The sequence below is a fragment of the Lissotriton vulgaris genome, chromosome 2_1 (assembly GCF_964263255.1).
Source record: "Lissotriton vulgaris chromosome 2_1, aLisVul1.2, whole genome shotgun sequence".
NCBI classification, from domain to species: domain Eukaryota; kingdom Metazoa; phylum Chordata; class Amphibia; order Caudata; family Salamandridae; genus Lissotriton; species Lissotriton vulgaris.
In genome coordinates this window covers 697164676-697191298 of record NC_141687.1, presented here as the reverse complement: position 1 = coordinate 697191298, position 26623 = coordinate 697164676, and the positions used below count along the sequence as shown (strand labels likewise).

General features: G+C 48.1%; 1 protein-coding gene across 4 annotated transcripts in view; it reads left to right on the top strand.

Moving 5' to 3' along the window:
* USP47 (ubiquitin specific peptidase 47) overlaps positions 1–26623 on the top strand; it is a 1494847-nt gene that overhangs the window by 1095225 nt on the left and 372999 nt on the right. For all 4 annotated transcript variants that reach the window (XM_086955947.1, XM_086955945.1, XM_086955948.1 and 1 more), the window contains one exon: positions 3274–3449. In XM_086955947.1, coding sequence (XP_086812073.1) covers positions 3274–3449 — 176 coding nt within the window. The remainder of the gene's footprint in view (positions 1–3273; positions 3450–26623) is intronic.

Genomic DNA, 26623 nt, shown 5'->3' with positions numbered 1-26623 from the left:
CCCTTTTGTACCGCTTTGTTCGCCATAAGTTGGCAGGGTATGCTCAGACGTGAGTCCCTTGCTCACTTTGCCACTGGATTCAAGATAGCCTGGCTGATGAGGATTATGAATCCGAAACCGGTCCCAGGATGCTTGTTTCCGGTCCAGGGAAGACATGGCTTGGCAGTTCGGGCTGGACTGTTTCATGAGGCACGGGGTCAGACTGATTTGCATATGGCCATGTCTGAACTGGGGTGGCAGAGTGGGCTAAAGAACGGTGATGGATTAAACCCAGATCTGTTGACTGGCTGTGAGTGTTTGATTGGTTCAGATGCTCCGTCCATCACCACCCCCTTTTGTAGAACTTTGAGAGTAAGTCAGAAGTTTTGTAGCTTCCTCAACCCATCCCTGTAATGCCTTATTTATTCTCTCTTCAGTACTACCTTTCAAAGCCGTTTTGAAGTTAGAGCATCACCACCTCTATTAAATGTACAAAATGTGCCAGCAGCATGTCATAATTGGACTCCTCTTGGAGTCATCTTTTCAGTATTTTCACCCGTGAGAGTTTGCAGAAAGAAACCAATCCTGAGTCAGAAATTCTGTGACACCTCTAATTGATTACTGATGGATTTCCCATAGAACTGTGTGGATTATCTCTGGTTGCTGCGGACACTGTTTTGAAACGTCTTTGGCCAGGCGAGTTGTAATACTACACAAATTACGTGCTGTTTTGATAAAGATTTACTAAGAGAAAACAATTAGCATTAGCTGGAGAACTGAACATTTACACCCTTTTGCCTTTTAAGGAGAAAGGGGGTTTGCTAAACCGACTTCTAGATACAGAGGCACAAAAGTCAGAACGTTAGGGAAGGGGCTTGTGTTTAGCTTCTACTCCACGGTATGGTAGCAAAGAAGTCCCAAAGCCGTGAATGAACTTGGGGCATTGTTACTGCAGTGTGCGACATATTGAATCAGCGGGGACACCATGTATTTCAGTTTCTATTAGGTGAATCAAACATCTTGCACAGTTACTAAATTTGTACTAGACTGAACCTACTAATGTACCATATTCAGTTGCAGAGGGTGGTAGTCGCGCAGTGCAATTCAAACAATCACCATAGCTAACAACAAATATCACTTTGAACATATTTGCTATTTTAAGAATATTTAAACATTTACATCAATTAACAAACTAAATTACTGTGTTTGGTCAAAATACATTGAAAGTATTGGTAAATATATGAATTTATTCAAAAAGTGACTGTTAGAACTGGCTATTTCTGGTAGGCTAGGGCTGACGCCAAAGCCAGGCAGAAACCACCATTCTAGTCAGGGCAAGGGAGTCACACGTCAAGATAACCCCTGCTCACCCCCTTGGTAGCTTGGCACGAGCAGTAAGGCTAAACTCGGAGGCAATGTGTAAAGCATTTGCGCCAGCACACAACAGCAACAACATCCTAGGCACACCGCAAAAGGAACTCCACAGAAGGTTATTATAAAATAACTTTTGTATTGTAAAAACACATCAGATAGTATCACATGAAATACATGGTGCCAACTTGCATGGGCAATATTCACAAGGGATTATTTATAGGACAGGGCCACATGGGCCACTGTCAGAATCAACACTTTTAGAAATAGCACTTCTAGAACTTAGAATAAGTATAGCACAAAATAACAGTTATAAATCACATCCAGTAACTACTGGGAACAGGTAAGTACCACCTACGCAACCCTAAACACCTTAGGAAAATGTCACGCAGGGAACCAGGACCTCACTAGGACCACCTGTATTAGAAGAACAACCACCTAAGAATAAAATACATTTAGGGGTATACACAAGAACACATTACCCATGATGCATGAAACACATTCAGAGGAGTAGTAAAGGAAAAACACATGATGCCTAAAAAAATTCAGAGGTGTAAGACAAGGGAAACACCTGATGCATAAACCTACACATTCAGCGGTGTTCAGAACAAAGCACATGATGCAATAAAATACATTCAGAGGTGCAGCGCAGGGAAAAGGAAGACACATGATGCCAAAAAACATTCAGAGGGGCCAGAACAATACAATAGCGCAAAAATCACATTAGGCAAATACCATCACATAGATAAAAACATTGCACCTAAATAAAATCACATACCAGCCCCCATCCAATAAAGGGACTAAAGAGCCCTGTGTCCAGAATGTCAGGGCGCGCTGCCATGCAGCGCCAGTCAGGGGTGCGCCACTGGCGCAAAACCTAAACGTCGCTGGTGCCCACTACTTGCTGGGCACCTGGGAACATCCCAAGACCTAAACGGTGCAGCTGCCCACTAATTGCTGGGCAGCTGGGAATCATCAAAAACTGCGACAGGGCCCTCACTGACCCTTAGGCGCACACTGCGCCCACTGCTGGAGCCACACAGGCTCTGTCACTGAACACTGCGCAGAACGTTGGAGCCACACAGGCTCTGGGACTACCCATAGTCAAATGCTGGAGCCACACATACACAGAGAGCTCAAGCACTTTACACTGTACCACAGTGAATAAGTGCGCAGAGGCCTAAAATCACCACCACCAGGTTCCAGAAACAGGCTAGGAAAAAGCAAAAGGTCTCGGGGTGAACCTGCCAAAGGGCCGGGTCCAACAGTGACGCTTGGTAGCCATAGTGAATATGTTTCAGACTTGTGCAGAAAAAACATTTAACAATGAGTATTCCACAGTCAACTTACTTAATCTGTGTTAACCTCTGTCAGTTAATTAAAGCTCCATTTTCAGATATGTTCAGAGTGTGATGTCATTGTGTGTAATGTTTTCTTGGAGAGATCCTATCCAAACCTTCCCAGTGTTTTCAGTTCCTGGGCCAACGTGGCTAAACTTAGGAATCCCTGGACCTGTATGCTTTGCAAACCGAGAATCATGCTGTATTGCATTGTGCATGGTTAACTTTGTTACTAGATTAATACATTGGTTGCAATTTCTTGTAGTGACCATAGTATTCAGTTTGCCTGCTTAGATCCAGAGAGTATCCTGTTTGACACAATTTTAGTCTGGCTAGCAACTTTTTCCCTGTACTGATTTCTCCCCAAATGTTTACTGTTAGCCTTATGAGAACCAACCTCTAAATTCTACTTTCTACAATTTTAGGTGGTAGGTAGGTGCTAAGTAGTTGAGAACCTAGAGCAAATATATCATAGTAAACAAAAGGCCCAGCATCTGTTGCTGTGTTGGTTTTTGATACATTTATTTAGATAGTGATGTGAAAGATATACCCACACTATTATTTGTTTTTATTTGTGTTTCAGCATTGATCGTACATGTTGACAAAAGAATTACCCTGGCAGCCTTCAAACAACAAATGGAACATTTTGTTGGAGTATCTTCTTCGCAGTTTAAGGTGTTTCGAGTCTATGCTACCAATCAGGAGTTTGAGAGCGTTCGACTAAATGAATCGCTTTCTTCGTTTTCAGATGATAATAAGGTTAATTCTTAACACTGTTCTTGAATATGTACCGGCATGCATTTGGAAAACTATGCACAGAAGAGAATGCCAAAAATTCTTCTGGTTTTCCCCAATGTAACTTGCAATTTCATTGACTTTAACTTTTTTCCTAGCATTGAAAGTGATTTGAAGTTCTTTAACATTTTTAGTCTCACTGGGGGGCGAGTAGAGAAATGGGGTAGCAAGATTGGACAGATCGGAGATGAGGTGACTTTTCCAGCATAGGTTTGCTCTTCGAAATGACATCCATCTTTAAAATAAGGATCTCATTGCAGTCTCAGCTAACAAGAACATCAACTTGTTGAAATCCTGCTCCACCAGTATTGAAATATGATTTGTTTTTAGCTACTTTTTTCCCTCAAGCCGTTGAAAATAGTTATCAATTTTAGGTTTTTGGTAACCAGGTATAGTAAGGGCGCTCAACCGAGTATTGGGCTAATATTGTGTGTGAAACTCCAAATAATTAGGGTGCATCAAAAGGTAAGGAAGAGGGTGGTTACCAAACAACCCCAATGACCCACAATAGTTGTGGATCCTGAATAACTACAAATTATAGGGAGGATCTAATTTGTAGTCGTTGAAAATAGTTACTTGTGATTGGATTAGAGGCATCTACTTTACAGAACAAAAACATTTCTTTTATGTGGGTGTATAAAACCCTGAACAATATTTTCTTGATAATTCACATCGCTTGAGGATTAGCTTTACCTGTTAGTCCCAATTCCAAGCTTGCCCAACTCTACCACTCCCCCTTTAAAAGACCTTTTTATGTGTTGTTTGAATTACATTTTACCAGTAACAACACTTATCTGAATGAAAAGCAGATAATTTCTGCACATGTGCATTCCACCTTGAGCAAATCAATATGCCTGCTAACTATTCCAGAGAATAATACATCATGAGCATTGAAGACCTGCTTTCCCTCCCTTCTTCAATGTAACTCCCAGCTTCCGATCTTTTTTTTTCCCTCTGGAATAGATGTGAAGAACTTTGCATTCAGAAAAACCATCTGAATTCCAACAAACGTCCGTTTCCAGCTGGGTACCTCTATTGCTCCTTCAGTTTTTTTTGGTCTTGAATAAAGTTATTTTTATGCTTTCAACGTCCTCATCCCTAACTAGATAAACCTCCAAAAAAATCTACAGCGCACCCAGTCCAATCTCCTTGTGCTTTTTGATAATAAACTAAGCTATCCTGTCCAGCCATACAGTTAATAGGAGATGCTATAGGTTCTGAATTTCTGATGGATACTACTACCTGCAGGTTCCTCACCTTTTAAATATCACATGTATCAGATTGAATTCAGAAACTTTTCAATAGCTCTCGACGCTGATTGGGGGTGCCAGCCCCACATCCACTTGCCCATACGGGTGCCCTCAAGACGTTTCTGGCTCCATAAAACACATCAGTTGATGCACTGACATCTGTTCACTTCTTTCCATGGCTTTGACGCGTATCCAGAGCTCTTTTCTCTTTAGGAGATTAATTGGCTTTTGTCGCCCTTTTTCATAAACCATTAGAGTGTAGTTCCATTATGGGTTCCTCAACCTTCCAGGGTTTAAACCTTAAAGGGACTGTGATGGGCAAATGTCCATCAGATTTGTCTGATATCTGCCTATGGTCTTAACGCAGTGTCCATGCCTGCGATTCCTGCCTGCATATGCACCCCAAAACCGTCCAACAATGGGAGGGCAAGATGGTCATGGCCTGGGCACGGGATCAACAGTGACTGAAGAGGAGGTCCAGACCAACATCAAGAAAACTGGAGTCATACCTTTGTTGAAGTCATAAAAACACAAAGACCAGAAGAGACGTCACAACTCGGCGTCAGTCTACTAAGAGCAAATCCCTTAAAGGCCCCCCATACACATCCTCTTTGGAGCCACAACAGGCAAAAGAACCAGGGAAAATTGGGCGCCTGTGGCTCCTTTGTACCCATCTCCTATCCCCTGCCCAGTCAGCCTTACCCAGAGTTTCCTGACCGTGGAACGGATTCATCTCTCTTCTAGAATGCAATGTCCGACATTTTCTGATGCATCATGTCCCCACCCCCTGCATCCCCAGCCAGTCCCATGGGTCCAGTAGGATACGTCTTTGGAGCTATTCAGATGCTATACTCTAGGGCTTTCATTCTATTCTTCCAGTTGCCACTTGTCACTTTGATTCCAACCTGACCATGATTCTGATCCTGTTACAGGCTCTGCACCACACCCAATGCCACCTCCTCTCACGATCCAGCTAGGCTCTTCAACTTTGGCGCTGGATCCACTCCTCTCTGGCTCTGCCCTCGACTCCACAGTCCACACCACCAGTTTCTCCAGCACCTCACCCCTTAATGCCAGATTCATTGCCTTAAATGGATTTTCCACCACGCCATTCTCGAATTATAGCTCAGTGCATCACAGAGGAAGAGGGATACTTTTTTGGAGCCCCAACCCAATGAGGACTTCTACCCTGACACAGACAACACGGGTAAGCATTTGGTAATGTTAAACTCAGACTTTGCTGGTCTTAAAGATGTTAATAGCCTGGACACGACACCCGAATGGGAGCCATACTCGCAGCTGGATTTCCTACCTTCTCGTGACATCTTGTCATTAAGAAGATGGCAGCGGTGTTGGATATACAGCTTCCATCTACTGAAACATAGGTGAGTATCTTTACAGAGGTTCTACACACTGTATCACATGCGGCAGAACCTCGTTTGCCTTTCTTTGAGGTTCCTGTTAGATCTGGCATCTGTGGCGTGGATTCCACTGACTTATTTTTTGCCTTCTGACCTCCTATTTTGCTGACTTCATGTTTTTGCTGGCCTTCATATTCTGGGCAGTTTACTCCTAACCGGTGCTAACGTGCATGCTCTCTTTCCCTAAATCTTGGTAACATTGGTACATCCACTATTCCCATAATTAAAGTCCCTTGTAAAGTGTGCCCAGGACCTGTAAATTAAATATCTGAAAGAAACATTTGGGCCCAGATGTAGGAAGGCCATTACCGGTCGGTAACGGCCGAAATCGTCCGTTACCGACCGGTAATAGACTTTTCCTATGTAGGGGGCAAATTTACCGAATCAGTATTTACCGATTTGGTATTTACCGAATCATCATTTAACGATTCGGTAAATGAAATGTAGGAAGCACTTTGAAGAGTGCTTCTGTGCTTACAGGATTCGTTATTTACCACCAACTATTAGCTGGTGGTAAATAACGAATACCTCTGTAAATGCAAATGTGTGTATTTTCACCAGTGCCATGTGGCAGACACACATGCCCTTATGGCATGAATGTAAGCTACATGTGCACACCAGCACTCATCAGGGGTGCAACAGGGTGTCAAAGTGACAGCCTGCCACCCTTGCCTCTTTCCCTATTTTACTGAATCGGTATTTACCGATTCGGTAATTGACATTTATTCCTATGGGCCTCCAGGCCCATAGGAATGAATGGCAATTACTGAATCAGTAAATACCGATTCGGTAATTATCGAATCTTAACGATTCGGTAAATGTTACCGATTTTTTTTTATCTACATGGCAATTACCGATTCGAAAATACTGAATCGGTAAAATTCGGTATTTTCGAATCAGTAATTTTAGATTACCTACATCTAGCCCTTAGTTATAGATTACTTACCTTCGAGTATTCCCCAGGTGTCAGACTGGACCCGGAAAGTTTTCATCAGCAGTACCCCGGTGCGTCGGTAGGTGGCGTTGGCCATCTCCCTGTCCGGCATCGAGGTCGCCGGGATTACATTGCGGAAGTTATTTAGACGCTGCCCTCGCTGACATCAGTTCTCCGCGCCAGCAAGTGCAGATCTGGTGAGAGCGGTACCCCAAGTACTTTTTGTCGACTTCTTTTTGAGTCTTACATCGACTCCTGTGCACGAGGAATGCCCGGTTTCAAGGCTTGCGGTTCCTGTTCTCGACTGATGTCGAATACGGATCCAGACCGCTTTTGCCTCTACTGCCTGGAGCGCGACCGAGACCCCAAGTCGTGCTAAGACTGCCAGACTATGGCCGAAGTCTTTGCGGGAGCGGTCCCGAAAACTCCTCGAGGCCCGGCAGTCGGCTCTGCGTCGTTCGAGGTCCCGGATGCGTGGGGTGTCACGGGACCGATCACGGAGCCATCATCACTCCTCGTCGAAGTCTTCACACTCGGGGTCAGGTAAGTCGAAGCACAAGAAGTCGAAGAAGCATCGTCGCTCTTCGACTTCCCTTCGTCCATCGGCCATTATTCTTTCAGATTAACAAGTTACTTACCTTCGCTAACAATATATCTGTAAGAAACATAGGTTAGTTATAGATTCCTTAACGCCCCACCCATCCTCCCAGTTCTGCGAACTGATTTCTAGGGTTGAGGACATCCTTTCAGGGCCCTAGTTTTGTGCACCAGTGGTCAGTGTCTTGCATGGCATTACGTTACTGGTGCAGAAAGTAGTGTACAGATCCGACGTCGGAGTGCGAGAGCGGCATCTAAGTAACTTCGGCGACTTTATCTCAGCGACGACGCCAACGGACGTGGAGTCGACCGCCGCCACTTACCGACGCGCAGGGGTACTGCTAATGAAAAACTTTCCGGATGCATTCTGACGCCTGGGGAATATTCTACGGTAAGGAATCTATAACTAACCTATGTTTCTTACAGATATATTGTTACCGAAGGTAAGTAACGTGCGTTATTAGGGGGCCTCTAGCATTGACGGTGCCACCCATTCAAGTAGCCCCTTTAAACATGTCTCAGGCCTGCCATTGCAGAGCCTGTGTGTGCAGTTTTAAACTGCCATGTGGACCTAGCAAATTAACCATCTTGCCGGGCCCAAACCTTCCTTATTAGGCCGAGCCTAGCGCAGCGCGCATGCGCTGCCCTAGGAAAACTACCTCTTGGAATCACTCTGGACTTTTTTTATTTATTGGGCTTTGCGTGCGTCTTTGTAAAAAGACAGCATGCAATTGGGCAAAGGCAGGTGCATGTCCCACCTTTTCCAGGAAATGTATCCGCCTACGGCTGGGGTTACGAGCAGTGGAGCGCAGTGTGCCATCTGTTATGTGTTAGATTTCACACGAGCGCGCACGCACCACTTGCTGGACGCTGCAGCTGCATTCCTCGCATCCAGTCTCACAGGCGTGCCTCCTCTTCTGCTTGTTTTCCATACGAGAATTGTCAGTTTGATCTTTACATACACCCCTCACCCGTTGTCCATGTTGTCTTTACTCACGCCCCCAACCTACATGCCAAGAACAGATGCATACTGGTAAGCAGCATTTTCCTTTTGAGGCATATGAGCTGCAGATTGTACACTATGCATAGATTATATAGCAGTACCCACTCTTAGCGGCGACCACCCCTATCTGTTGCAGTAGTTTGGAATAATGTTTTGAGAACAGCCTGGCCCACATTAGCTTGTTGTTTTGTTTGCACATCTACACAATAGTGTTTTGCGAATATGTGCGGTGTAGCCCATGTGGCCACTCTGCAGATTTCATCTAGGGGAATGTTCCCTAAAAATGTCATTGAAGCCCCTATCTTTCTGGTAGAGTGAGCTTTAGGAGGAACAGATAGCGTACGTTTAGCTTTGTGGTAACAAATCTGTATGCATTTGACAATCCATCTAGCTATTCCAGATTTTGAAATGGAATTGCCCTTGTGTGGTGGTGAGAAAGACACAAAATGTTGTTTTCTCTTATGAAAGGGTTGTGTTCTTTCTATGTAGTATAGCAATGCTTTTTTGACATCTAAAGTGTGAAGAGCTCTTTCTGCTACTGACTGTGGTTGCGAGAAGAAAACGGGCAGTTCCACAGATTGATTGAGATGGAATGGAGAAATGACTTTAGGCAGGAATTTTTTTATTGGTACGCAGGACAACCTTATTTTGATGCATTTGCAAAAAGGGTTCTTGAATGGTTAGTGCTTGTAGTTCACTAACTCTGCGCAGAGAAGTAATAGTTGCTGTCCCGTGTGGGGCGGAATGTGGGGACCTGTAGTGGCTACTGACGGTTCTAAGGTAGGAGTAGGGGAAAAGAGGAACCCAGGTAACTTCAGCAACGGTTTTTAGGAAGGCTTTATTGGGATGTAAGTTTTTTTCATGAACACAGGTCTTGGAAAGCAGCTACAGAAATACGTCTTTCTTCAGCTTCAGTACGTCCAGATCGGGGGAGGCGGCTGTGCTCTGAGACGGACGTCGTCTTCTTAACTCCGCTCCCGTACCGGAAAAGAAAAGGAAACGGGAATCAGGGCAATGCAATATAACGCTACTTCAAGGGACCGGGAGTGAGGGAAAAACCGTAGTGAGCTGGTGCAAATATCTAGTATACCGATAAAGGTGAAGGAAGTGCTCGTGAGTAGGCAGAGGGATCAGGATTTATCTACAGGCCGGCACAACCACGTTTGTTTCCTCTGCCCGACCCAACCCGCTACCCGTCCCCGTACCTCTTGAAGCCACGCTCCTCCCGTGGGAACGTGGCGGGGCGCAGCGTGGAAACGTTGGCCTCCAGGCGTGTCGTTCTCCTTCCGTTCAGGATCCTGGCAGCTCCCGTCGTCTTCCACTTGCATGTCCAGTCCTAGGGAAACGCCGTCCGCTGAGGTTTCTGGTCTTCCGGCTTTTGACGTCATTACGCTGTCAGTGGGTGGAGTCTCGTCTCCGAAGTCCAAGGTCTTAAAGGGACCTTCCGCATTTACTTGCGGTATCCAGCCTGACTCGTCTTCTTCATTCCATGACGAGGGAGTACTCTGTGGGGACAAGGGGCACGGTAAAAAAGGTGTGACTGACCACCCTTCTGCATTAGCCTGAGGTTCCGACACACGTGCCCCCGTCACATTTACTAAGAACGCAACCTTCCAGTTTAAAAATTGTAATTCATATTTGTGTAGGGTTCCAAAGGGAGGCCCCATTAGCCGTGTGAGAACGACGTTTAAATTCCATACAGGTGAAGGTGGTACTCTGGGAGGAATTATTCTCTTAAGGCCTTCCATAAAGGCTTTAATGGCAGGCACTCTGAACAGAGATAGATGTCTGTTTTGCAGATATGCTGCTATTGCAGCAAGATGTAGTCTAATAGACATTTAGGCTAAGTTACATCTTTGGAGATGCAGTAAGTAACCTATAATGTGTTGAATGGCCACATTCAAGGGATTAATATTGTTGTTATGACAATATATTGCAAATTGTTTCCACTTGGCTGCATAACATGCCCTAGTGGTAGGACGTCTAGCTTCTTTAATGGCATTCATGCAGTCTGGAGGAAGGTTCAGATATCCAAATTCTAGGACTTCAGGAGCCAGATCACTAGGTTGAGCTGAGCTGGGTCCGGGTGTCTGATCTCTCCACGGTTATGTGTTAAGAGGTGTGGCGACAAGTGTAATTTTTGGTGCGGTGCTACAGACAGTTGTAGCAGGGTGGTGTACCACGGCTGTCTGGCCCACGTTGGAGCAACTAGGATGAGGGTCAGAGAATGCTGCTGTAGTTTGCGTACTACTAGTGGCATGAGTGGTAGAGGTGGAAAAGCGTACGCAAATCTGTTTGACCAATTCATCCATATCGCATTGCCTTTGGACAGTGGGTGTGGATATCTGGTGGCGAAGCTTGGGCATTTTGCGTTTTCGTGAGTGGCAAATAAGTCTATCTGAGGTTGTCCCCACATGTGAAAGAATGGCTGAAGAACTTGCATATGAAGTTCCTACTCGTGGGTCTGTTGTGTTTGATGACTTAACAGATCCGCAATAGTATTTTGTACTCCTGGGACATGTTGGGCTAGAAGGAATATGTTCTAAGGTATGGCCCACCTCCATATTTCCTGTGCTAGTTGAGGTAGTTGCAGGGAGTGCGTGCCTCCTTGCTTCTGTATGTAGTACATAGCTGTCATGTTGTCTGTGTGGACTAACACAGCTTTTTTTGCTACTTGCTTCTGGAAAGCTATTAGTGCCAGGAATACTGCTAGTAACTTCAGATGATTGATGTGGAGTAATTTTTGTTGCGATGTCCACCTGCCATGCATGGTGTGTTGCAGTAGGTGGGCTCCCCAGATAGAGAGCCATGCGTCCGCAGTAAAGATTATCTGAGGAACTGGCTCTAGGAACGGTCGTCCCTTGGAAAGGTTTTTGGTGTTCCACCACTGCAGAGAGCGATGAGTTTGACCGTCTACCAACACTAGGTCTGTTAAGTGACCTTGAGCCTGGTTCCATTGACGTGATAGGCACTCTTGCAGTGGACGCATTTGAAGTCTTGCATGGGGTACTATGAAGATGCAAGAGGCCATCATCCCTATGAGTTGCATGAACACTCGTGCTGGGAGGGAGTGTTGTGGCTGAAACTTTGTTAGGAGAGTTTGCATGCTGGCTATCCTTGCTGGGGTGGGATAAGCTAGCGCTGTTGTGGCACCTAGGTACTGTTGTACCTTCAATGGCTGTAGATGAGACTTGGTGTGGTTTATTGTGAACCCCAAGTCCTGGGCTAGCTGGATAGTGGCATGAGTGTGTTTTGCGCATCGATTGTGTGAACTGGCTTTTATGAGCCAGTCGTCGAGGTACGGGAAGACATGGATGTGCTGTCTTCGTAGATGCGCTGCCACCACTGCCAAGCACTTGGTGAACACCCTTGGTGCTGTTGTGACTCCGAATGGGAGTACTTTGAACTGGTAGTGCTGCCCGTCTATTATAAACCTGAGATACTTCCTGTGAGCTTTGTGAATGGGAATGTGGAAGTATGCGTCCTTGAGGTCTAGAGTAGCCAGGAAGTCGTTTTGTGACAAGAGAGGAAGGACTTGCTGGAGTGTGACCATGTGATAATGGTCTGACTGTATGTATATGTTTAGCGGTCTGAGGTCTAAAATAGGCCTTAGAGAGCCGTCCTTCTTTGGGATTAGAAAATACAGAAAGTAAACCCCCTTGTTTTGCTGGTGCAGAGGAGCTAGTTCTATTGCACCATTTTCTAGCAGAGATACTACTTCTTGCTTTAACAGTGACAGATGTTCTTGTGACATTGGACGCTGTTTTGGTGGTAGATGTTAATTCTAGACAGTAACCTGATTGAATAATTTGCTGCACCCACCTGTCTGATGTGATGTTGATCCATGCAGGCAGGAACTGTTGGAGTCTTCCCCCCACAGGAGTGGAATGTTGGGGGGGAAGGGGAGGAAAGTCATTGGGTGGGGGTGGGGTCAGAGCGGGAGGTGTTGTTCTTGCCTCTGCCTTTGTTGTTGTTACCCCTGTAACCCCCCTCTCTGGTAGCCCTTGGTGAATGTGGATTGGCCAGGGGTTTTGTAAGAAGAGGATGGACTTTATGAGGAGTAGCCTCTGTACCATGAGCAACGAAAGAACGTCTGGGAGCTTGCTGCTGCAAGGCTCCCATAGATTTTGCAGTAACAGTGTCTTAATTAATTTTTTCCAAAAACACATCAACATTTGGGCCAAATAGGTATGTTTCATCAAATGCCTGATTAAGTATGGAGTTTTGCACCTCAGGTTTAAAATCTGAAATACGTAGCCAGGCATGTCTACGTAGTAAGGTGCTGGTGTTGATTGCCCTTGAGGCAGTATCTGCAGCATCTAGGGCACAACAGATGGAAGTATTCGTGATATTTTTACCTTCCTGTATAAGTTCATTAGCCCTGTTCTTGTATTTGTCTGGTAGGTGATGCATTAGGGACTCTAGTTCGTCATAATGTGCCCTGTCGTATCTGGTCAACAAGGCTTGGGTGTTGGCAATGCGCCAGATGTTAGCTGCTTGTGCCGCAGTTCTTTTGCCAGAGGCGTCAAGGAGTTTAGATCCTTTGTCTGGTGGTGCGGCTTCCCTTGTTGTTTGAGAATTAGCACGTTTACGTGCATTGGATATCACTAAAGAATCTAATTGTGCCAGACCTTTAATATAAGCTGGGTCTGAAGGGGCAGCTTTATATTTCTTCTCAATGCGGGGATTGAGGACCCTAGCTCTAACTGGTTCTTTAAAAATTTCTGTTGCGTGCTTGATGACGCCCTTAAGCATTGGTAAGATGGTTGTAGAACTTTGTGTGTTGTCAAAGGTGTCTAAGAGGAAGTCTTCCTCCACTGCATCAGTGTGTAAGTCCACCCCATGATATTGTGCAGCCCTCTGGACTAGCAGGTTACAACCTATGGTGTCCTCTAGTGGGGAAGGTCTGGAAGAATAGGCATCATCCTGTGGGACATAAGTCACATCAGGGGTGTTGTAATCATCCCATGGATTAGGTGACTGAGGGGGACTATTAGCCTGTGATGGGTAATGTGCACCTCCACCTTCATAATCAGAATCTGTGTGTACGTCATCGTCTGGATTAGGAGATGGTGTAGGTGAATGCTGTGGTGGAGGAGGTGTATGAATAGGAGCAGTATGGGGAGGTTGATCAGAAGGGACCCTTAATGGAGAGGTCGCAATATCTCTCTTCTTTGCAGGGGGAGGAGGTACTGGCGCCTCAAGTGGTCTCTTCTTTGAGCTGAGAGTCTATTCTCCTGTTTTGGGATCCTTTACAAGAGTCTTTTGTTGTGGATCCGGTGTAAAAAGTTCTTGTGAGCCAGGGACATCCTTTGGCGTTGAAATTTTCTGCTCAGTAGGTTTTTTAGGCATCGAGTCGGCATTTGGCTTAGGAGTGTGCCCTTTCGAAGTGTCTTTTGAGGGAACCTGTTTTTACGGTTCCAAGGGTTTTTTCAGCTCCGATGCATGTGAATCTGGAGCTTTGGCTGCTTTTTTGCTTGGCTCAGAGTGCGGTTTCGGTGTCGATGAACTGCTGCCAGTCTTCGGCGCCGTGTGCTTGGATGTCGAAGCAAAGATCGACGTGGAAGAGGAAGATGGCTTTTTCTTCGGTGTCGTTACTGGGTCGGCACCGGAAGTAGGCTGGCTCGAGCCCGAGCCGCCTGAAGACTTTGTTGTCTTCTTTGCCAGGCCCGAAGGCGGGGCGTTAGAAGCAGTGTCTCGGTGTGCACCCGAGCCCGAAGGTGAGGGTGTGACCGGAGCTTTTTTAGACGGTCAAGGAAGGGGTGGGGTCGACGGTCTTACTTACGACCCTTTGAGCTGGAGTGACCTCCTCGACGTCGGAGTCTTCGGGATCTGTTGATCCGATACTCTGTTCGGCGTGCTGGTGTTCTGGCACGTCGACGCCTTCATCGAAGATGTCGTCGGGAATCGGAGCTGACAAGTGAGCCATAGTTCTTCGAGCTCGTCGGTCCCGGATCGTCGTCTTGGAGCGGAATGAGGCACACGCCGAACAGTCTTTGGCCTCGTGCTCCGGTGAAAGGCACAGGTTGCACACCTCATATAGGTCGGTGTGGGGAAACTTCGACCCACATTGAGGACACTTCTTGACTGGCGTCCTTTCCATGAGCCAGAAAGTGAGGCCTAGGTAGGCCCAAAGGACTTCCTCGACGACCGGAATCGAAGACTTCGAAGTTGGTAGAGATTCGAGTTTTAGATTGCGATCGAGACAATACCGTCGAACTGGGTGAGATTTGCGCGCCTCAGGAAATTTGATTCCAAACCGGAGCGCAGGAAACACATCCGAGCCCGATGACGGAAAAAAACAATCTGGGGATGGAGCCGATGCCCATGCGCAATGTGGTCCTAAGGAGGAGTCACCTATCTCGTGACTTCCAAAGAACTTTTCAGGACAACAACAAACTGCAAACATCCGGATGCAAACATCCAGGCCCAACACTAGGTGGCGATCTATGCATAGTGTTTAATCTGCAGCTCATATGCCTCGAACACAATGTTCCAGCCCGTTTATAGGTTCATATTTTATTGAGCAGTAAATATAGAAAAATAACACACAACTAACAAAACAGTGTATTTAATTTTTATAACCTTACACACTACACACATATTTAATATCATTACAATTGTTTTTTAGGGGATGTAAACTTATATACCACCAACATACACACCAGCAAAACACACTACACACATTCATCCCACCAACGTATATCATATCACAACTGGCCACGACATTCCACACCATGCCACTGCCCTTAGGTCACTACACTAAGCACATGTAGCGCAAATGAAGGTATCAAAGCACTTTACATAAGTACTAGTTCCATTACAGAAATCTGCCCATTGGGTGATAATGTGCTGCATGGCTAAACACTTATAAGGTCCCAAAGGCGAGACCTAATGGCAATGCCAATGCTTGTTAATACAAATATCCTCTCTAACGTAGGTCCTGGACAGCCAAAAGAGCAGGGTGCAGTGTATTTAAAAAGTTGAACATATACTTTTAAGTTTTACATGCTGATGTAGTGAAAAACTTTTACATTCGTTTTTCGCTACTGCAAGGCCTATCTCTCACATAGGTTAACTTGGGATTACTTTATTATATTTTATAAATATAACTTCCAATTGGGAAAAGATAGATATTTCGAGTTTGGTGTCTCTGGACTCACAATTTAAAATTGCAACTTATGGTAACATTGTATTTCAAGTTGCAAGTCTAAAAGTGTCACTTTTGGAAAGTTAGCATTTTCTTACTTAAAAAACTTCTGTGCCTCTGGCTGTCTGAATACACGTCTGGGGTGGTTGACAGCTGGGCTTTGTACATTCCTCTAGACAGCCACACACAAAAAGCAGCAATGTCGGGGCGGCTGTGCATGGCTCCACCCTGATGTCGTCCTCAGACATGACGTCAGCGGAGTCATATATGCCCGCTCCCACCCCTACCCAGTGCACTGATGTCAGTTTTCTTCATTTCCGCATCCCAACGTGGGTCCAGGAAAATCAGCCGTTCCTTGCCCTTTTTTCAGGCATTTTTTGCAACGTTTTTGGCGTTTCTGAACAGTGTGCGATGCCTTCAGGCTTTAAGGCATGTGAGACCGGCAAATGTCTGTCACAATCCGCACGCGATTTGTATGTGGTGCCTGGGAGTGCACCACGACGCCGAAGAGTGCAACACCTGTCAATGGATGAAACCTAAGTCCCTCTGGGAGCGTCGTATGAAGCTGCTGGCCGCCCAGATGGCCGGTCCTGCGCCTTCTCCCTCTGGGGGCCGGGGCCGTTCCCGCGGACGCCGTTCGGAGACGGGTTAGCAGAAGCGTAAGTCACTGAGGTCTTACTCAAGAAAACGTGACGCTGGGGCCCGCTGCTCTCGGTCCTTGCCAGGCACTGGCGCCCTGCATTCATCTCCTCCGTACCCACCCTTTCCTGGTGCCAGAGCGACACAGTCCCAAATGGAGGCCTATACAAAGGCTCACCAATCTTTCTTTGGGTGACCCCTGTGAGAAGTTGGCCTGATATGCAGTGCTCACTATTCTAGTGATCACTATGTATCAGTCCAAACAACCCTTATTGATGATTGGTTGTAAGTCAACCGTAGACCAGCTATCCTAGTAGCATGGACAAGAGCAGTCTTTAGGCTAGACTCTAGAGGGCGTGTTAAGCCAGCTGCTATACCATCACATATACCCCTTGAACACCAAGTGAAAGGACACCACACAAGTTGTTATGAAAATAAAAGTATATTTATTTAGAACACAACAGCCCTGGACTCTTTATGAGGACAGGGCGCTAAGCACAATACAAAGCTCTTATGAAAATACACAGTCGCACAATTTACGCAAATGCACGAAAAACCATATACTCTAAAAGTGGAATGCGAAATTACTAGCAGGTAAGTACTACTCTAATAGGCTTTGGGATCGCTAGGACTTGACTACTGAACCTTCAGATTACTAGCAGGAGGCCTAGGGAGATCGGGTGCAGAGTGTGCACTCTCACGCGGGATGCGGGACAAAGTCTATGGATGCTAGATCTCGTAAAATTAGTGATATTGGACGAATCCGACTAGGTAGAGCTGAAACGAAAAAGGATCTGGACCTTTGGATAGCAAAGCTATGCTGGAGCACCGAAATGCTGAGTTTACCTAGCCCAGGGGCTGCGGATGCATAGGTCTAGAAAGACGTCGGGAATTCCTGTTTGCGGTTTATGGAGCCTGAAAGAAGAAGTTGCTGGCAGGCGACCAGTGAAGCGATTCGGAGGGATCCAAGCCTGGATCGAAGTTGGAAGACACCTGTAAGCAGAGGGGACCAAGTTCTGAATCACTAGCCAGTGATTAGATGGGCACCAGGATGGCACCGGATGGAGTAACCTCGACCAGGTGAGTGGGCGACGCTGGGCTCTGCAGTCTCACGGACCAGGAGGCGTTGTCGGTGACCAGGATGGAGGTGCGAGCTGTCCCACGATGGTATCTGCTGTCGACGTCGCTGGACCCAGGATTGGGGCAACAAGTCTTGGCAAATGCAAGCCCACGCGGTGGACTTAAAATGGCGTCTGGAGTGGACCAGGAGGGTCTGGGGTGATCCTCTGTTGGAGGGGAGCAAGGGCCAGTCTGGAGCAACCAGACCAGCGGTGTTGTCGTCGTGGAGCGTCGTCAAGAGGGCCACAAGCCTGCAGGCAAGTAGCCGGACAACGCGGTGAGCAGCAAAGAGCAGAAGGGCCCCACGCAGATCTGGTGGATGCTGGGGGGCTGGACTTCGGTGCTGGAGCTGATCAGGGTCAGGGCTTCTCGAACCCCAAAGCACTCACTCGAGGATCCCTCGGCGGTCGTGCTGGATAAGCGTCGTGCAGTTCTGAAGATGGCCGGTCCCTCGAGGTCTCGTCACACCCACGGATCTCAGCTGAGATGACGATGTAGGTAGAGGTCAGAGGTGCCAGGGAAGCCGGGTCTCGTCGTGCTGGTCGGTCGGATTCCGGAGGAAGGACGTGCAGCAAACTGCAGTGTTCTTAGATGGTGCCTGCGGGTGCAGGGTGACTACTCCTTAGTCACAAGGGAGAAATCTTGAGAAGAAGTCTTGAGTTCCTTTCGTAGAAAGTAGTTTCAGGATTCAAAGATGATCTAATTTGGAAGGGGGCCTGCTTCTATCTTTATACTAGGAAAAGGGGCTGGCACGCGACTAGGTCCTGCCCATTGGTGGGACCAGGAAAGGGGGGTGGTTACACCCCTCTCCCATGCCGGACTTTCCCCAGCTCAGGGGCTGGTGTGCCCCTGGAACTGGTTCTAGCCGGCAGATGCATAGTGAGCACCGGGGTGCCACTTGCAGTCACCTTCCTCTAAAGCCCTGCCTACCCAGGATACACAAAACCCTGTCTGGGATGGTGCTAGCACCGCCCCCGACAGGAAACCCTTTGTCCAAGCCTCCCTCGCTGGGAGGACTCCCAGCAGCAGGAGGTCAGACTTGTGTCTGTGGTGGCAGCATCCATTTTGTGATGCTGAGGCTTGAGTTAACTTTAACCGGGGTTCACAGTTACATACATGTCGTGTCCCTCTAGAAGGGTGGAATGCTAACCCCGTCGCCAGAATTGGCGAGGGGTTAGTATTCCAATTCGTATGACACCTTACTCGACATGTTTTGATAAAGCGATACCAGAGTTGGCATATAACCGCGAGGATTATAATGCACTTAAGAGTATATGGTATGCGTTATCATGGAACAGCTATTAGGACTTGGTTCCGCAAGCTGCACACGGGCTCAGCTCATGCCAGAGCACCATCTCACTCGATTCCAAGCACTCTGCCTTCAGGATTGTCAAGGCCTGCCATAGGAGTGACTGATAGGAATCTGTGTGTCCATTTTAGGGTTAGATATAGGTATACTATATCTAAAGCAAGGGGTGATTACACCACCTTGCCCCAGCTGTCGTGCAGCCAGTTGTATCAGATTTAAATGGCCAGCCAGGGGTGGCATAATACATGCTGCAGCCCCTGGTAGGCCCTGGGTACACCTATGCCCTGAGTTACAGGGTCTGATAAGGTGGCCCAGTACCAATTGGTAAATGCACCTAAGGTACACGTGTCAATTTAGTGAGAGAACAGCAAGGCTGTGGGTCTGATTAGCAGGCCCACAGCCAGAGAAGTCGTAAACCAGTGAAGCAAAAAGCAAAAATCTGGGGTGATCATAGGATTGCAGACCCTACTCTCCTACAACCCCCTCTCCCTGGTGCACCTACAGGTCCCACAGAGGTGGAAGGCACTCATGTCGGTACTTTGCCGGCGGCTTCATCATTGGCACCGGGTAAGTGCGTCTACTCCGAAGTCGATACGATGTCGACAGGACACGGCCCGGAGGGACATCTCGGTCATCAGTCCTGCCCGTCCAGTCAACGCATAGCCCCGTACGGCTTCCTGCGCTGACGTCGGCTGCGGCACAGAGTTTGACGCCCTGTCAATCTCCTCCTTCCCTGCCGGTGGAGGTCAAGTCTCCGCCCATCCTCGCCTTGATTGCCTCTCCCCTGGAGGTTCTCGACGTCCAGCCGACGTCGTTTCAACACCAATGCCAGCGGCTCCTCTATTGATGGAGGATGTGCCCCCATTGGGTTCACTAAGCCTAGGGTCGTTCCACAGCCCCTTGGTGCAGGTGCCTAGTGTTCCTTGACCTTTGGATCAACCCCAGGAGGCTCCGCCTTTATTTCCTAGCAGTCGGGTTAGCCTTCAGCCATCCCCTCCCCGGCTTGCAACGGGGGCTAGTGCGGCCTTCGCAAGAGCTATTCGCAGGGCTGCGGATATTCTCTGCTTGCAGCCCCCTGGGGTTTCCCTACCCACTGATCCTTTACTGGATCTCCTACACATGGAGCCTGTGGATGTGGAACCTTTACTGCCCCTTGGCGGGTCCTTGTTTGATATCATGCTTGGTACATGGACACGGCTCTCCTCTGGTGACCCTTTGGATAAAGCAATTGCTCGCCGGCATCGCCTGGCCCCAGACTATCCGGTTTGCTTGTCCTTTCACCCTAGGGCTCAGGGTCTGGTTGTCCAGGCGGCTTTCGCCTTGCAGCCTTCTTTCGCTCTGCTGTTGCTCCCTCCCACTAGGGAGTCACGTAGTTGGAGGCATGTGGGTGCAATTATTTTTGGCTCCGCCAGTGCGGGCATCCGTGCCTTAAACACGCCTTGCGTGTTTGCACGTGCCTCTTCTTCTTGATGGCCGCTGATTGGCACAATATTCCATTTGATCGGCCCTGGATGCTACAGACTCTATTAGTAGAGCACTGGCCCGGTCGGTTGCTTTGTGCAGCCATGCTTGGCTGCGCAGTAGTCGTTTTCCTGAGAATGTTCGGGAGGCTCTATGGAATCTGCCATTCAATGGTGTGGACCTTTTTGATTGTCATGCGGATTCAGCAGGCTCTCGCCTCATATCTGATCTCCTGTGATTTGCTGGCCCTTGCAGCTTTCTATACCTTGTGGCCTGTCTTTGTCACATGCTGTGTGGCTTTATGTTGCTTTTCCTGAAAGGCAGCATTGCCTTCTTTGTTTTCGTCCATGGGTTCATGACGTAATACCCAGATGGTCTGGGCGGATGCTCCGCCGGGTTTACCTTGGTTTGTACAGCTGGTCTGCTGGTTCTGCCTTCTTTGAAGTCCTCTGTCTGTGAGCTTGGCTCCAGGGGAGGCCCACTCGTTGGAGTTCAGATTTACCCTATGTGGGGTATTTAGTGGCTGTTGTGAAGCTGCCTTCCTACGAAGAAGGCTTGGTACGCTCCTGTGGAGTATTGCTACCAGAGGATCTTCTGTGGATCACTCTGTCTTCTCTCTTACTGCTGTATTCGACCCACAGGTTGGCGTTGTTCTCTTGCATTTTCCATTAAGGTTGTTGTCTCTGGTTGTCCATACTCCTTCGACCCATCGGTATAGATTTCTTACTGTGAGGCTTCTGCCTCGCCTGCCCTTCGCCGGGGCATTTTTCAGCATCGCTCTGCTCCTCTTTGTCCATGTTGGCTGCTCCTCTTTTGTCAGCCACTGTCCCTAGGGGTGTTTGTTCTGTTCCTTTCCGGCACAGTTCCACCACGGCTGACACCCTGTCATCATTTGGCGCCAGGACGGAGCGGCTCTGCGGCATGCTTCTTTGGTGTTTGCACGTACTGGGAGTGCACACTAATATAATTCGCGATCATAAGGTGTTTACATTCTTTATTCCGCTTCTGCAGTACCGGTTCTACCTTCCCCTCTTCAGGATGGGTAATGATTTCTTGTACTTCTGCCATGTCTGGTCTTGTTCATAAGGGTGGCGTCTTCGCCATGTGCGTCTCTGCTGTATGTGGCCTTGCGCCCTCTATTCTGGGCACTTCCCCAACAGGAGCTTTTTCCTTCTTTCCTGCTGCTTTCTGCACAGGTGTTTTCCACACTTCTGCTTTGGGTTCCTGCTGTCACACTCTCAAGGGGAGTGCTCTCGTCAGGATACTCGCTCTTTGACTCTCTGGACCATTAGCTTGGTCCTAGCTGTTTCCACTATCGTGTTTGGCTCCATCTCCTCATCTGTCGAGCGGGGGACCGCGTCTCCTCCCGGGCGGGTAGCTGAATTCGCTTACGGGTCCGGACTTTGTCCTGTCCAATTCTGCTTCTGCATGACTGTCGGTACTTTTCGCGTACCATAGTCTTGTATTATACAACACAGCCTTTTACTTTCTCTTCTTACCCTATATCTGTGCTGTGCTCTTCATATATCGGAGTTGCGCAGGCAACGTTCCTTTTAGCGGTGTCCGTGGTCTTTGTCCCAGTCTGCTCATTCTACGAGCTCTTATGCAGGTGCTCCGCTTCCCATATCGCCCCTTTTTACCAATGGCCTGCTTGCTCATGCATCCTTCACGTGTGGGCTGCTCCCACTACCCTACGTGTTTTTTTTTCCTATGCTTTGTGTTGTTCTAGCGCCCACATGGTATGCTTAGGTGTGTTCCTGGCTTCCACATGACTATCAATTTTACTGTAGTCCTGTTTTGGGTGCTTCTGCTGGTTGTCGTCCGCCCTCTCACATGTCTTGTGACAGGGCGTCTGTGTGCTGCAGTGTCTTGTGTTTCTGGTGCTACCGACACTTGCTGGCCATGGGTCGAAATCCTGCCACAACTGTCCCACATTTTTTGCCTAGTGCTGGTTTGACCGTGCCTTTTTTCCACTGCTGTGCATGCTGGACAGGTATGCGCTGGCCGTCATACCTTTTTGTTATCACTGGGTTTTACTTACAGTCGACACAACACATTGGATCCATCAATCCCTAGACTCCGTTCCTCTTCTTGCAAAGCCATGAACTCACTTCCGCACCAACAGTTCTAGCTTTGCTTCCTTTCTCTCAACCCGCATCTACATACAAGATGTTTGAAGTGTTCTTTAACAGTTTGTCGTGCCTTTGCCTCCCACTGTTTCCTGCTCGTTTTTTCAGGGCTTCGTGGTCTGGTGTGGCTGCGCTGGCTTGCGGTTCCCACCGTGTTTCGTCACCTTGCTGACAGCTGAGTTCTCTTGGGAACTTGGTGGGGTTCGGTCGCAGACCCGCCTCCTCTGTGGGTATGGCTTTGATATCTATTCTAAGTTAAGTAATCTGCGGCTAGATGTCTCGATCAGATGGACGAGTTACTTGCCTTCGGTAACAATGTATCTGGTAGAGACAGTCTAGCCGCAGATTCCTTAACGCCCGCCCATCCTCCACGTTCTGAGAGGACCTTTTCAGGTTGAACTTTCTGCATTCGCCTCCCTCCGGGTGGCTTTGTCTTTCTCCGAGGTGATGTCTTTCACTTGACTCATACACAGAATACTTCATTCTGTTTTGCTTACTCTCTCCGGCTATTCTTGTTATTGGACGGTATGCCCATATGTCATGTGCCACTTTAACATCCCTATGTCCTGGGTTGTCCTGTGTGGGATCTGCTCATGGCTCACCACCCCCCGCTATCCCCTTCTCCATTGTCTTGGGGTCTCTTACCTCCCCTGTGGTCCATTGGTTTGAAGTCTTTTGTATCTACCTCTGACTATAGGTCTCTTACTGGGGATACGACATACCTTTCTGGTGCCGTCTCGTGGTAGATTTTTCTTTGCTCATGTGTCCTTCTCGGTTATATATTGTGGTTGCAGACTTCTGTTGTCTGCCATGATGATTTTTCTCATTGTCTTCTGCCTCCATGGAGGGTTTAGCCTTTGCTTTTGCGGGGTTGCTTCTCAGTGGTGCTCTGCTCTTCCCTTCATTCATTTGCAGTATAGAGTGCCTAGCACTATCCCTCATGGTGATGTTTTCACCTTTCAATTTCTGTTTTCATTCTTTACGCACACTTTTCCCATACTATCACAGTTTTTTGGGGTTACTCCGTGATGTGGCGCAGAAAAGTTTTTCCAACGAAAACTGACGTCAGCGCGGTGGGGAATGTAGGTGGGGCATGTATGGCTCCGTTGATGTCCCGTCCGAGGACGACATCAGAGCGGAGCCATGTGGCCCCGCCCCCGCTCCCCCTGGCGTGCATAGGTACTGCTGCAGTAAGTTTTCCAGATCCAGTGGCTAGTTTGTATCTCAACCAGATACATTGTTACCGAAGGTAAGTAACTCGTCCTTCACATCCTGAAGGGCCATCACGAGGCTGATGGGCCATCCTGGGCAGGATTGGAGGGAGGAGCGAACACTTGAATCTAAATAGGGCTGTCCGATCCCCATACAAAGAACTGCATACCCACCTGTAGTGAGTTTGGAGCCAGGGCATAGACCTTTTGCACTTGAAAGGCCTCTCATTGAAGTCTCTCCCACTTTATAGTTACAACTGGGCATAAGCGACAGACCCCTGACACTACCAACTAAGTACACTTCTGGACCTGAGGACACTCTGCCAAGAAAGACTGCTGTGCTGCTGAAAGCCTGTTACTCTGCTGGACTTCTGCTCTGCTGCCCTCCTTGCCTGGTAGTGAGAATGACTTAACCTGAATCTCTACATCCCCAGAACCAAGTGACTCAAAGGGCTTGCTGGATTGCCTCCTGTTCTGAAGTCTTAGGAACCTCAAAGACTTTATTCAAGCCCTGCCAGATGTGAGTCCTCTCCTACCCTTCCAAGTGATGCCAATCCAGTCCTGGGCCCTTGGAAGTGGGTTTTCTGTCTGCCCTCTAATCCACTCATCGCCGCCGTTGTGCCAGCTGGAACCAGCATATATCACCTCGACGCATCGCCGCTGAAGACGAGGACATCACATCGCCTGCTGCGCGACTCAATGACCACACTTTGCCTTCATCGCCAGGGATTCAATGACGACTCCTCTCCAACTGTTACCAAGGATTGGCATTGATGCATCGCCTCCGACTGCTCCTCGCATCTTGTCGTCGACGCATCCTCTGAGAAGGTATTGTTTTCTGCGCCCTGCATTGCTCCTGTACTCTACCCGCTATCCATCGTGGTTGGCCTGAACGTTTCTATTCACCTTCGTCAAGCGTGACCAGATCTCCCTGGTTGGCACTTTATGATTTTCAGCACTATATTTCAATTTCATCTTTAAAAAATAATTACTCTGGTTCCACTTATTGGATTTTTGTAATTTTGGTCTTGTTTTGTTCCTTAAATTAAGCTCTATGTTTCCAACCTGGTGTGTATTACGTTTGTATGTTTTTTTTCAGTTTTACTGTATTAAGTATTGCATAAATACTTTACACATTGTCTGTGCCAAGGTACCAGAAGGTGAACACAGGTTAATTTAGGGTGTGCACCTGACTAGGATTGTGGTCCCTACTTGGACCGGGTGCATACCTCTGTCAACTAGTGACTCAATTTCTAACACCCTCACTGACACTGTTCTTGATGTTTGGGAGAAACCCACATCCTCTCTTGCTGTACACTGGGTAATGGTGAGTAATTAGTGAGGTAAGCAGGAGCTACTTGGCCCAACCATGATGGTTGTGGCCTTTTATTCCTGATGTCCTGGGTCTAACTTTCTATGGGCCCTGAGGAAGTACTACCCCTTCAGCACTTGACTCTCAGTGGTAGTATGGGTCAAACAATCCAAGGGTTCTCAGGAGGAGTTATGTGCAAGTTGTACATTAACTCACACCTCATAAACATGCTCAGTAGCACTAGTAAATGAATGTCCAGTTAGATACTTGCTTTTATGAAAAAGTATTATTTATATACAAACACAAAGTGAAATATGGCGCACAGCAAGTAATATACAAAGTCTTCCTAAGGCCCGCAGTCCAGCATTTTCCGGTTAAGTCCCTGAATCCAACTTCCATGTCTAAGGTCTGTGGCTATTCCCCATTAACGTGAGGTAACATTCAGGTTGGGCCCAGCTAAAAATTACAAATTTTAGAAGTTTCACAACGGCTTCATAAAAGTCAAAGTGTCTCAGCGCTGTAGCACATTTAGTCAGAGCAAATTCCGCGTGTGGCTCGGCAGTCAGTCTAACTGGCTCTTACTGGATCTGTGGTTTGGCAGGCCCTTGCACGCATCAGCAGAGAGAAGAAGTCTGGATGCCGTGGGCGAGGCTGCAAGCGTCAACATTGCACCTCCACTTGTGCAGTGTCTTTCTGAGTCCAGCAGCAGATTTCAGGTGATTCTGGGTTCGGGGGATTGAATCAATGCTCTGCTTCCATGGATAGCAACCCCCTAGTCTTCAGTAACACGCTTTTCTATGGTAACTGCCCTCTCTTTCCACCACTGCCCCTTCCTTGCATATGGGGGAGTCCTGAACAGCACACACAGGGCGGCTTTTTCTCTGGGTCACATCACTGCACAGAGTGACAGCCCACTTCTTGTCACAGTGATGCACCAGAACAGTGTCCATTAACCGTCACCGAAGCCCCCAGCTAGCATGCAGGGACCCACACACAGCAGCACTTGGTCAGAAAGCCTGACTGATCCACTGGCCCTCAATCTTCACCAATGCCTCCATATTTCATATGACGGTCCCAGTCAGCAGCCCTCCTAAGGACAACCTGATTGGGTACACTCCTCTGGATCTCCATTGGACCTCAGTCCCTCCAAGCCCCGTCCTGCTCCTCCTCAAAGGGTTCTCTGGTCTCAACAGGCAGATGCTGGTGCTCCATGTTCCACAGTGAGTGGCCTTGGTTGCGACCCTTGACCTTGCCAGGTAGGTCGCTCCCCCTCTGCTGCAGCTCCACCAGCGCTTCTGCCCTGCACCCTTGTTTGGTTCCTGCGCTGTTTTCTCGCCCCCGCCCCACTGCACTCTTCTTCCCGCCCCTGCGGCCCGCCCCCGAGCCCATTCACAGCCCCTGCCTCCCGCCTCCCAGCTGCTCCTCCCTCCCAGCTGCGCTTAAGATGGCGGCAGCTGCGCAGCGGATGCGCGCAGCGGGCGCGCCACTGGCACACAGAAGGCGCGCCTAAGGGAGGCCCGTCCGCGCCTGGACCGTGCACAGCGCCAGTAACCCTGGACCCCGCGAACGCCACAACACCAGACTCCACTACGATGCCAGCAGC